This window comes from Lutra lutra, chromosome 17 (genome assembly GCF_902655055.1).
Source record: "Lutra lutra chromosome 17, mLutLut1.2, whole genome shotgun sequence".
In the NCBI taxonomy this organism is placed as follows: Eukaryota; Metazoa; Chordata; class Mammalia; order Carnivora; family Mustelidae; genus Lutra; species Lutra lutra.
In genome coordinates, this window is record NC_062294.1 from 30,213,190 (window position 1) to 30,225,410 (window position 12,221).

At 35.7% G+C, this 12,221-nt stretch overlaps 1 protein-coding gene across 18 annotated transcripts in view; it reads right to left on the bottom strand.

Annotated features, from left to right (window-relative positions):
- CHD9 (chromodomain helicase DNA binding protein 9) overlaps positions 1-12,221 on the bottom strand; it is a 222,631-nt gene that overhangs the window by 64,842 nt on the left and 145,568 nt on the right. For all 18 annotated transcript variants that reach the window (XM_047711790.1, XM_047711799.1, XM_047711795.1 and 15 more), the window contains 5 exons: positions 10,910-11,031; positions 7,327-7,570; positions 3,064-3,240; positions 1,441-1,584; positions 1,067-1,322 (listed from right to left, as the gene is read on the bottom strand). In XM_047711790.1, coding sequence (XP_047567746.1) covers positions 1,067-1,322; positions 1,441-1,584; positions 3,064-3,240; positions 7,327-7,570; positions 10,910-11,031 — 943 coding nt within the window. The remainder of the gene's footprint in view (positions 1-1,066; positions 1,323-1,440; positions 1,585-3,063; positions 3,241-7,326; positions 7,571-10,909; positions 11,032-12,221) is intronic.

Consider the following 12,221-nt stretch of genomic DNA (forward strand, 5'->3'; position numbering starts at 1 on the left):
AGTGCACAGATACAGGCAACCCCCGGTTGCTTTCTTTTTTAAAAAATGAAATTAGTGCTCCTCTGTGCTTCTGTAATACATTAAAACTTTCTGATGACAAGTATACTGTTTTCATTAGAATTATTTATGTTTGTGGCTAAACACCCATCAACACTAGCCTATAATTCCACTGAGGATGTGGACAATGTCTTAGAGCAACTTTCGGTCTCTCCAGACCTCTGGCTTAATGCCTTATATAAATTTATATTTGCTAAAAGTTTAATGAATGCTATTAGGGAAAGAACTAATGAAAATGTGGTTCTAACCTACATGAGTAAACATGTATTTTTAAATAAACATCTCCTATTTAAATACCAATACAACAGTGATCCTCACGAAAGGGTGATCATAATCAATCTGGATGTGTCTATGGGTATCCTGCTGGCCATCAAAACAAGGAAACAAGGACAATTAAAAGGGAAGTCAAGTTATAGGTCTTTGTGATGCATTCTTCCTCAGAGAGTCCAATCAGCATTAAAGGCTCTCTACTTCCCTCCACCCATCTGGTCATTAAAGAATAATAGGATTGCAAGAGAGTGTGAGCTCCAAGGCTAAGAAACCACAGGGCCTGGATAAAGATAGAAATATATTCTCAGGAATGACTGAAAAGATAGACAGAGAGAACACTAGCAAAGAACCTAATAAGACCTTAAAAAGTAACATTACTATAGTCCAAAAGCTGAGACACTAACTGGAGACCTGGACTGACTGGAAAGAGACCAGGGGGAAAAAAAAAAAAGGAGGAATCCAGAGGCCCAAAGGTAGACTCTGCTGTCTTTGCCCAGGAGGAGGATTCAATTGGAGAAGGAAATTCAGTCCAGGTTAGACTGAATGAGAGTCCAGTTCCAGTAAGCTGGCATGCAGCTGATCATGGGGTGCCCTCATTCTGAAACACTTGTACCCGCTCAGAGCACCAGAGCTGGAGCATTGCTGCCTTTCCTTGTAACAGCCATTGCAGCCATAGTGGGTTTTTAAATTTTTTAAAATTCATAAGTATTTGTTCAAGAAAATAATCCTTTTTAGCTACCTTTGATAAGATATGGATGATTACAGCACTTCCTGAGCTCCATCATGGTATTGACCAAGTTAGGGACATTAGTCTGCCCTGCTCCTTTGGATAAAAATGAGAAGTTCTTCTCCAAAATAGCCCGGTAGTATTTCTTCTGAATGTTAGTAAGTTCCACTTCAATGATGGTTTCTTCCTTTGGTGCCAGCTTCTTTTCCACATCTTCTTTCAATCTTCTCAACATCATTGGCTTTAGAATAGCCTGAAGTTTCTGCACCTGCATAAGAAAATGATGAAAAGATGTAACACGTATGCACATGCAGTTACAAACTCACATACACAATCACAGTGATAAGAGGGTTGATGGTCTTATTTACAAAGACCAATGAGGATACCTGCTCCTCTGTTTTCAGATCCCCAAATTCTTGCATAAATGTTGATTCAGAAGGAAACCTTAAAGGTTCCAGAAAGTGAAGAAGACTGAACAGTTCTTCTACTGTATTTTGGAGAGGTGTGCCAGTCAGAAGCACCTTGTGTTCCTACATAAAGCAAGAATAATTCATGTCAAACACCACAGGACTAAAGTTATATGAAAGCTGATATAGGTTATTAAATATTCAGTGTTTCAAAAGCAAGTATTTTTCTAACCACAATTTTTAAGAGTCAATTCAACATACATCTCTACTTAAGAATCTTCATTAATTTACTTTCTCAATCACCTTTTAAAAACTCTGTATCAAAAAAATAAATAAAAACTCTATCATTCTTGTAATACTTGACTTAGGATGCTACTTTTACCTATTCAAGAATGCTTTTAAGAGAAAGATTCTAAATAATTAAGCATATTTTAGATTTTCTCAAAGAAACAGGCCTGAAAAAGAACAAAGAAGGTATTTGTTTCTTTTGTACTCAACAATTCTTGATATGGCCATTTGTATACAAAATGGTTCTCATTCTTTATAATTTGGTTAATCATCACTTGACTTTTCACACAAGAACAATTCTCAAATCATTAAGGCTATAACGTAACACTATGAAGAGCTGATTGGAATATGCTTCTACACTAGACTTGTATTACAAATTAAACATAATAGTAACAGAAATAAATATTTTTTTTTATTTATTTTTTAAAGATTTTATTTATTTATTTGACAGAGAGTGATCACAAGTAGACAGAGAGGAAGGCAGAGAGAGAGAGGGAAGCAGGCTCCCTGCTGAGCAGAGAGCCCGATGCGGGACTCGATCCCAGGACCCTGAGATCATGACCTGAGCCAAAGGCAGCGGCTTAACCCACTGAGCCACCCAGGCGCCCCAGAAATAAATATTTTTGATGATAGTATAAATTATCATTTAAAATTTAACAATATCTCTAAATATTTCTAAATATCTATGTAAATATGTAAATATTCTAAATATCTCTAAATATTTATTCTAAATATCTCTAAATATTTAACAATATCTCTAAATATTAAAAAATAAATTAACAAAATCTCTAAATTTCTGTATGTTTGTGTGTATGTGCATATGTATGTATATACTGGCAAACGTTTAGTTTAGAAAGATACACACCAGTCCGTAAATCCTGGAGTGGGGAGTGGAACTGGGAATGGGCATCGATAGAAAGGAAGTAAAAAAGGGCGCTTCAATGTTCTATGGAATGTAGTTCTGCATACTGGAGTTATTTGTTCAAGTGTTCATGTACTAATTCTGTCATTGTAATTAAATGAAACTATTAAAAAATGCAAAAGACTGATTTGGAATAAGCAAACACGTTAGTAAGAAGACGACTTTTAAAAATCTCATTTATTAATTATAACCAACATATGCGGAACATATGGAATTTTTTTCCTGAGGAATTAAAACAAAAGAAAATGCAACAAAACTCACAGATAAAATTCAGATAGATATATGCTCTAAAAAGGAGTGAGTTTAGTTAGTATTAGCTCTCTGCCTCTATCTGAACTTTCACTATGTAGCTAAGAAACTGCATTAAGTAATAATAATGATAAGTTACTTACCAGATTCATGAGTTTCAGACCTTCTAGAAGTTTACAATTTTTATTTTTTAACCTATGTGCTTCATCAATAATCACACATCGCCATTCAATTGCATTAAGCTCTCCACAGCCACCAAGAATCATTTCAAAAGTGGTGATGATGGCTTGGAATCTGTAAGCTCCTCGAATGATACGCCCCTAGAAATTTATTATCAAATACAATAATTTGCTAGAATGTCTTCATCATAATTTTTAATTCCTGTCAAATAGCATAAAAATACATCTAATGACATCTGCTATAAAACATTTCCCACTGGAATTTTTACATATGCACACATGCCCTTTAAATGAGGGATTTTAATGTTAAAACTGTATTAAACTGTAGTGTTTTCAAGAATAATGTAAAAAATTGTGCCAACACAATTATTTAATTTATAATTATATTCAAATAAGTATTCTCTGATAAAGTGTTTTATAGATATTAGGTGTTATAGTAACAATTTTAGATCAAGAAGGAAATGACCGTTACAAAATTTGGACAATGAAATTTGTTTTAATGTTTATTACTTATATTCGTGAGTTTACACATACAATAGCAAATCAACAGTTACTATCAAAATTAGCCACCTGAGTAGTTTATTCAGCAAATATTTATTGAGTGTCTATGTGCCAGACCCTGTTCTAGATGCTGGAGATAATAGTAAACAAAACAAAAATAATTATCCAAGGAGAACTTACAGTCCAATGATTCAAATGTAGGACATAGTCAGTAAGAAAAAAAAGCAAACTAAAAAAAAAAAAGTCAGAAAGTGATAGGCTGTGGAATAAAATAAAACAAGGATAAAGAATAAGTGTGGGGTCAAAGGTGATCACTGAAATTTTATGGATTGGCTGGAAAGCCATTACTGAGAGGTGACATTGGAGCAAAGTCCTGAAGATGAGAGAGATCCCGAAGATCCAGGTGATACCTAGAGATCTAGAGCAGAGAATATTCTTGGAAGAAGTATCAAGTGTGAAGGCCCTAAAGTGGAAGTATCTGTGGCAGTCTTCGCATGGTAAGAATGCCAGAGAGGTTGAAACCCATGGAGTGTGGAGGGATGAAGCTGTACTGGGACTTCAAAGTGTGCTAAGGATTGGCTCCTTCTCTGTGCCAAAAAGCTACTGGGGATTGTGAGACAGGAAGTGCTATGATTTGACATGTATTTTAATAGTCCCTTGAGCTGCTGTAGTAAAAATAGTCGTGAAGAGGCCAAGGACAGATCACAGAGGCCAGTTAAGGGACTGTCCTAGTAATCCAAGCAAGAGATCATCATTGGAAGTCATGAGAAGTATTCAGTTCTGAATGCATTTTAAAGGCAGAGACAACAAGGATTTGCTAACGGATAGGTATAGAGTGAGATAAAAAGAGGATTCAAGCTTAACTGTAAACTCTTTTACCTTGAACAATTAAGGTGGTATTGCTACTTACTTACAATGAGAAAATTCAGGATTCTGGACATGTTATGTTTGAGTCGATAGTGGACATCCAAGTGGAACAGCTGAATAGGCATTTGGAGAGGACTTTGGAATTCAGGAAAGAAGTCAGAGTTGGTGGTAAGATTTGGGAAGTTTCTAGCAGTATGGCTAGTACTCAAATTATGTGACTGAATGAAACCTCTGATGGAATGAGTATGGATATAAGAGAGTCTGAAGATTGAGCCCTGGGGTCACCCCAAGTTTAGATAGGGAAGATAAGAAGGAACCAGTAAAGGGAGCTTCAGAAGGAATAAGTGATGATATAGGACAGTATGAAGTCCTAGAATCCAAGCCAAGAGAATATTTAAATGGGAATGAAAACTGTAAATTATCATGGACTACGAGAAATGAAGGGTTAAGAAAAATCATATATTCTTTTTTTTTATTTTTTTTTAAAGATTTTATTTATTTATTTGACAGAGAGAGATCACAAGTAGACAGAGAGGCAGGCAGAGAGAGAGAGAGAGAGAGGGAAGCAGGCTCCCTGCCGAGCAGAGAGCCCGATGCGGGACTCGATCCCAGGACCCCGAGATCACAACCTGAGCCGAAGGCAGCGGCTTAACCCACTGAGCCACTCAGGCGCCCTGAAAAATCATATATTCTGATTTAGAGTTTAATTCCTACTAACTTAATTAGATTAATTCATATTGATTATATACAATGGCCATTAAGTTGAATGACAGATCCAGCAGAATACTATTAAAAAAGGCATAAAGTGTACATCTAGGGCATTTATGCAGTTCTAACAACTGGGGACAGGATGCATTCAGTTAAAGTGATATCACAGTGTTTACGAACAAAGGTTTTTGATTCTAAGTAATCCCAGTTTCGCCAGGATTTTGGAGGAAACCACATAACTTTTTACCTCACTTTCCTCATTTGTAAATGGGGCTAATATTATTACCTATTTCCAAGGTAGGCATTACAAAGATTAAAGGAAATAGGTATCTAAAATATCTGGCATACTGCCTGGCACATGGTAAATACTCAATAAATGTTTGTGATTATTAGTGTTATTATCTTTACATTTTTCAGGGCAATTCAGAAAAATCTTAGCATAATTTTACTACTGCTATGATATCAGACTATTTAATAACTTGAAAAAGCAGAAGTTAATATTCAATTAATTAATTAATATTAAAATTACATGAAAGAGTTAACTCCAAGTTAAATATGTATCTAAAGCAAAGACCTACTTAGAGGAGACATTTTTTAACTTTTAAAATTTTAAACCTGTCAGATAGTATTCTTCTAGAGTATATAACATTTACCACAAAATATAATATTTGATATATACTATTCAGTTTTTAACCCATTAAGAATCTTTTAGCTTTTTGACTATCGTGTTTATACCAAAATCATGAGACATATATTAAAACTATAACCCTTTTAAACACTCAAAATCCCAATATCTTAATCATACCTTCTGTAAAAAAATGAGACTGAACTAAGTCGATCATAATCATTTTTATGATCACCACAAAGCTCTTAAATTCTACAAATGTATGACTGAGAAGAATAAAACACTATGGAAGGATATCAAACTATAATCTGAGATGTCAGAGGCTTGAAAGGTACAAAGGTAATAGTTAAAATAAAACTGAGGAATAACTAAAGGGTTATACAGATGCTTAATTTCATAGGAATGTAGTTGTTTCAACCATAAAGCAAGAGGGACTAAATCAATTAATTCATCCATTTTCCATTCTGAATAGGTAGAAAATCAATTACAACTGGGAAGAAAAGCAGTACAAGGCTAGGCACATTAACTTACTTCAACCTGCATCATTTCACATGACGCTATCACATCGTATGTTATAATGATCCTTATAAAACAAAAGAATTAGTGAAAGAAAAATAAAGTATTAAGGTGCCACTGAAGCTGAATGTTAGGCAATAAACCTATTCCAATTAAAGAGTATAACTTTGTGTGAACTGTGTTTTTATTAATCTTGTTCATTATTTCTTAATAAAATTCTTAATCTAAAGAGTCCTATTACCACTCAAAACTGCAACTGGCACTTAATGCTTTCTAGATTTTAACTTTCTGCTAGAAAATTCTTTATTATAATGTTATCCCTTAATTTTACGATGTGTGTATTTAGCTGAAAAATAAGAAATCTTCTACTAAGCTTCCTACTGAACAGGCCAAAGTAAAATGGAAAATGTGTCTTCCGGATACAGAGGAGAAGAAAACCACCCAATCACCAGAGCACTGGAGTAATCAATCCAAAGGGGAAAACAACAGAGAGGTATGCTTGTATCTGCATACAAAACAAACAAACCAAACTTTAAGATGTGTCTAAAATCAAAATCCTTTGAACATGAAAGAGAACCTACGGTTTCATCTCAAGAGGCATTTAAACCCATGGTGTTCACTGAAGATTTGAATTTTAAAAATGGAGGGAGAAAATTGGAGGCTGATTAAAGAGACAGGTAGTATTCTAAAAAATAAATTTAATGTGTGTTTTTTTAAAAGCAGTTAGTAAAACAATTATTCAAGTTGAAAAATTAGGGATACAATCAAATTAGTACATTTGTATAAATCAGCATTTTAGATAGTGAACCAGAACGTGATCCTAATTCCTTGTCCCTATTCTCTTGAGCTACTCAAGTTTATTGTAAAATAAAGATGATGAATAAAGAGACTGAACTAAGATATATGTAGGCAAATAAAATTCACCCCAAATTTGAAAATAATGAATGCGTAATAATTGGCTTTTTCAAACTTGGCCTTTCAAACAACAAACAAAATCACCAGTAACACACCTGTGAGTCCCTGAAGTACATCTCATATTGCTGTATCATCTGTCTGCTAATCAGGCTCCCATGATAAACCACAACATTAATATCAGTCCACGTACGAAATTCTCTCTCCCAGTTTGCAATAGTAGAAAGCGGAGCAATGATCAGGAAAGGTCCTCTTATACCAGTCAGAAGGATTTCGTAGAGGAATGTAATTGATTGAATGGTTTTGCCAAGACCCATTTCATCTGCTAAAATGCAGTTTCGTCTGAAATAAACAAATATATTATCCATGTATACAATGGGTTTTTCTGTACACTATAACATTTTTAATGATAAATATATAAAAATAATAAAAGACCAAGTTAAAATACTTGCATTTATAAAAACATAAAAATTGCTGAAGTGCAGACAAGGCAAATCCTTTTGTATATATATGAAACTGTAATTTCATTATAATCCCGCAAAGGGAAAACTATAGATTTCTGTAGCTCCAAAACAAAGATAACACCTGTTAGAGGTATGATTTTGTTAAAGAATGGCAGGAGTAAGACAAACTAAATATATTATTTATTCAGGAAGCATTTATTAAATACCTTCTCTATTTCAGGGACAGTATGAGAAGATGGGATACAAAAGAAACAGAACATGTTCTTTGCCTTCCAGGGGCTTGTATCTATTAGAGAAGCAGACATGCACATAAGTAAATAAAAATCATATAGTGTCCTATCATGGAAGCACAAACAAAGCACTGGTTTTCAACTCTGGCTGTGCATTAGAAGAGCCTAAAAGCCTGAAGGAAACACAGATACCCAGGGCTCTCCCCTACACATTATGGAGTAGGACAAAGCAGCTATAATTTTTTTTTAAAAGTTCCACAAATGATTATAATATAGGCCCAGTTGAGGACCCTCGGGGTTAAGTTTATTAAAGAAGCTCAGAGAAGTTAAGTGTCCAACTCTGGCAAAAAGAGATGGTAGGAAAGGAGATCTCTTTCAGGGAAGAGGTCAGTCATAGGTAGGATTTTGTCAGAGAGCACAGCAAAGGAGCAGAGGTGTAAAGAACACGATCAACTGGGAGACTACAAACGTGGTTTTGAGATGAGGGTAAAAGGAGGGGGAATCATTATGATATGAAGAGGTCACAATAAAGAATGTTGGACACCATTCTGTTATGCAACGGGAGCCACTTAAATTTTTAAAGAAACCCGACGCAATCGTGTTTGTACTCTGAGGTTCACTCTGGCTCTACTGTGGATATTAGAAGGTGAAGTGAGCAGAAGCTGGAACACTGAGTGGGAAAGTACTGCAATAACGCAGGGAACAATGGCGGGCACTTGGACTAAGAGAGAGGGGACTAAGAGGAGAGAATGGATTCCAAAGTTAACTATGACTGAGAATGATTCGGACTTAGTGACCAACCAGATACATGGGGTATTGGATGACAGCCAGATTTCAGTCTTGTTGACTAAATGAATCATGTTATTTACTTATTTATTTATTAATTTTTTGGTAGGCTCCATGCCAATGTGGGGCTTGAACTCATGACCCTAAGATCAAGAGTTGCATGCTCTACTGACTGAGCCAGCCAGGGGCCCCTTTATTGCGTTATTCTTAACGGAAGTACAAAATTTGTCAGAAGAACAAGTTTGGTACAGAGGAAAGGGGAAACGATGAGGTTAATTTTGAATTTTGTGCTGATAAAAGAACAATGAGATAGCCTGTAAAGTAGCAAGAGGCAAACAGAAATATGGGCTTGGAGTTCAAGTTAGAGATATCTCAAGTTAGAGATAAAGATACGAGACCATTAGGATGTTATTGATAAATGAAGGCATAGGCTGTGTAGAGTATGGCTTAGGATGAACAAAACTGTACTACAAGGAAAGAGCAAAAGAGCACTGTTAGGAGGAAAATGCAACACTGAAAGGGCAAGCAGAGGAAGGGAAACCAGCAGATCTCCAGGTCACAGGGTCCGGAGAGAGTCCCGTGGTGGAAGCTGCTGGGGGTGAGAATGGGGGAAGGTTTGCAGAAGGAGCAACCACAACCCAAAGCAGCAGGGACAAAGCAAACCAGGGGTGAAAACTACCCCTCAGATTGGGAAGTTACACGTTTCAAAGACAAATTATCACATCCAAGCAACAGGTTTAAAGCGAGCTGGAGATGAGGAAACAGGAAGAGCTCCTATTGGCTTTCTTCCACGAAACTACAGACGGCTCAAGGTTGCTAGAAGAAAAAACAGAACCAACAAGAGAAGGCTTATCCTTTTCTTTCTTGCACTTTTATGAAAGGTTAGACCCAGATTTGTTCGCAGAGTGAAGGGACAGCACTAGTCTTGAGATGGCCTGAAGGTGTAAGAGTGCAGGAGGACAGCTGATGGAGTGAGGCTCTGAGAAAACTGGCTGTGCGGCAAGTCAGAACAGAGGTGTGGATGAGTCTTGGTTGTGGAGGCACCTTTTAACTTCTGGCACATGAGGACAGCTAAGAAAAGCTAAGAATGGAGATATGTTTGTTGGCCTGGCTGTGAGGGCAGGCAAGAACTTGAACAAGCTCACCTACGGGCCCTAGGCTTCTCTATGGAGCAGTCACGTTGGGGTGAAGAGGGTAGGGTTGTGATAGATGGCCTGAGGAAAGTGCTGGAAGTTTAAAACAAGCAATGTGGGCAATGGGGAAGGGCAGCAACGAGGAGATTCAAGCAAAACAATACTTTCTTAAGTATTTTGCCTGGAAGGATCCTTGGGAAAAATGATGGTTAACATTTAGAAAATATTAACATTTAGAAAATATAAACATTTAGAAAATATGAGCTCTAGAGGAAAGAGCTCGGTGTGGAGTTAACAGGTCCCCCCAGCTCCACATGACTGAGTCTCAGGACTCACAATTACTGAGTGCAACGACTCAGAAGAATCACCTGAGAAGTAAAAACATGGAAGAATGATTTTGAATAAAAACTGTCATCAAACTGTTCTGTTATTACTCATCACAATGCCTTTGCTTGCTCTCCTGTATATGCCACTATACTTTCCAAATCATGGGTCCATTTTTCACTTCTTTTGCAATTATCTTTTCATTGTAAAAGAGTGAGCTAATGTTCCACCCAGCATTTTGAACAACTTGGAAAATAAGCAATTAATAGAAAGCATAAATTCCTTACTAGGTTCTTATATTTTGATTTCTATTCCTCATCAACTGCTGACAATCTGCTTCTCTAAAGACTTAAATAATAGACCTACTTAATTCTTACTGATATAATTGCTCACACTTTACTAACTAGATTCAATTACTGGCAGATAGCAGTATAAGCTGGTAAGTTGAAAAATACTCTGTAACATAACGAATGTTTTATGATGGTGAGAAAGGCATTTCAAATTTTACTATTAATCATCTTATCAACTTTCTTCTATTCTGACTGGCACACATTTAAATGAAGCAATTGAAGTCAAAATCCTAAATTATAATTTACACATCTTCCTGAGATAACCTCACTTTCAATATAAAGACTCCATGACAGTAATAATATAGCAACATCAGGAACTATTTTACTTAACATATTTTGACGCATACTAAAAAAACAACACATTAAGCTGTTTTTCTGTTGGTACACTACATACCTATTGTACCAATTGAACAAGAGCCAGTTGAGTCCTTCTAGTTGATATTCCCTGAGTTGATTGCCATTTTTATAGTCCCTGGATTGATCAATTTTTTTCCAAATATTAGCAGGAGGACGATCCTTTGTGGGAAAACAAAGAACGGTGTATTCCGGATGTTTTAATCTTGCACAAACCTCATACATGGTAAAAACATTGCTTTTAGAATAATTATAGAAGCATAACGTTATCCAGTGTTATGGTGAAGTATTACAAAAGTCTAAAGACCACATTAGTTCTCCACAAACTCTTCCAGAAAATTGAAGAAGACAGCATATGTTCCAACTCATTCCATGAGCCCAGGCACTAAAATAAAAGATATTACCAAAACAAAACAAAACAACAAAACAAAACAAAAAACCCACTATACACCAATATCCCTGGTATCATGACCAAGTAGATTTTTCCCAGGAATGGAAGGTGGTTTTATCCCCAACATGGCGCTAGAAAAACTGGATACCCATAAGCAAAAAATGAACTTTGATTCATACATGTACTATGTACAAAAATTAACTCAAAATTCATTATAGACCTAAACGTTACCTAAAACTAAAAAACTTCTGGCAAAGGTTTCTTAGCTATAGCACCAAAAGTATGATCCATAAGGAAAAGACAGATAAACTGGACTTCATCAAAATTAGGAGCTTTTGTTCTTTTACACTGTTAATATAGTGAAACTACAAGCCACAGACTTGGAGAAAACATTTGCGAATCATATATCTGATAAAGGACTTGCATCTAGAACATATAAATAATTCTTAGAGCTCAATAATAAGAAAGCAAGCAAGCCAATAAAAAATAGGTAAAATATATGAACTGGCACCTTATTAAAGAAGATACACTAATGGCAAATAAGCACACGAAAATATTCTCAACATCATTAATCAGTAGGTAATGTAAGTGAAAATCACAATGTCATAACAATATCACAATGTCATACCATTATATATATACTAGAATCGCTAAGATTAAAAACACTGTTCCAAGTGCTGACTAGGATGTGAAGCAATTAGCACTCTTACACAAGGCTGTTGGGAACGTAATAGGATATGACCAATTGGAAAAAGCTTGGCAGTTTCTTAAAAATTAAACATATACCTAACATATGATCCAGCCATTTAACTCATAGCTATTTACTGAAAAGAAATGAAAGCACGTGACTAGACAAAGACTTGTATACTAATGTTCATAATAACTTTGTTTATCCATTCACCTGTTGCTGAATACTTATACTGGCTATCAGAAATAATGTTTTTATGGGGGCGCCTGGGTG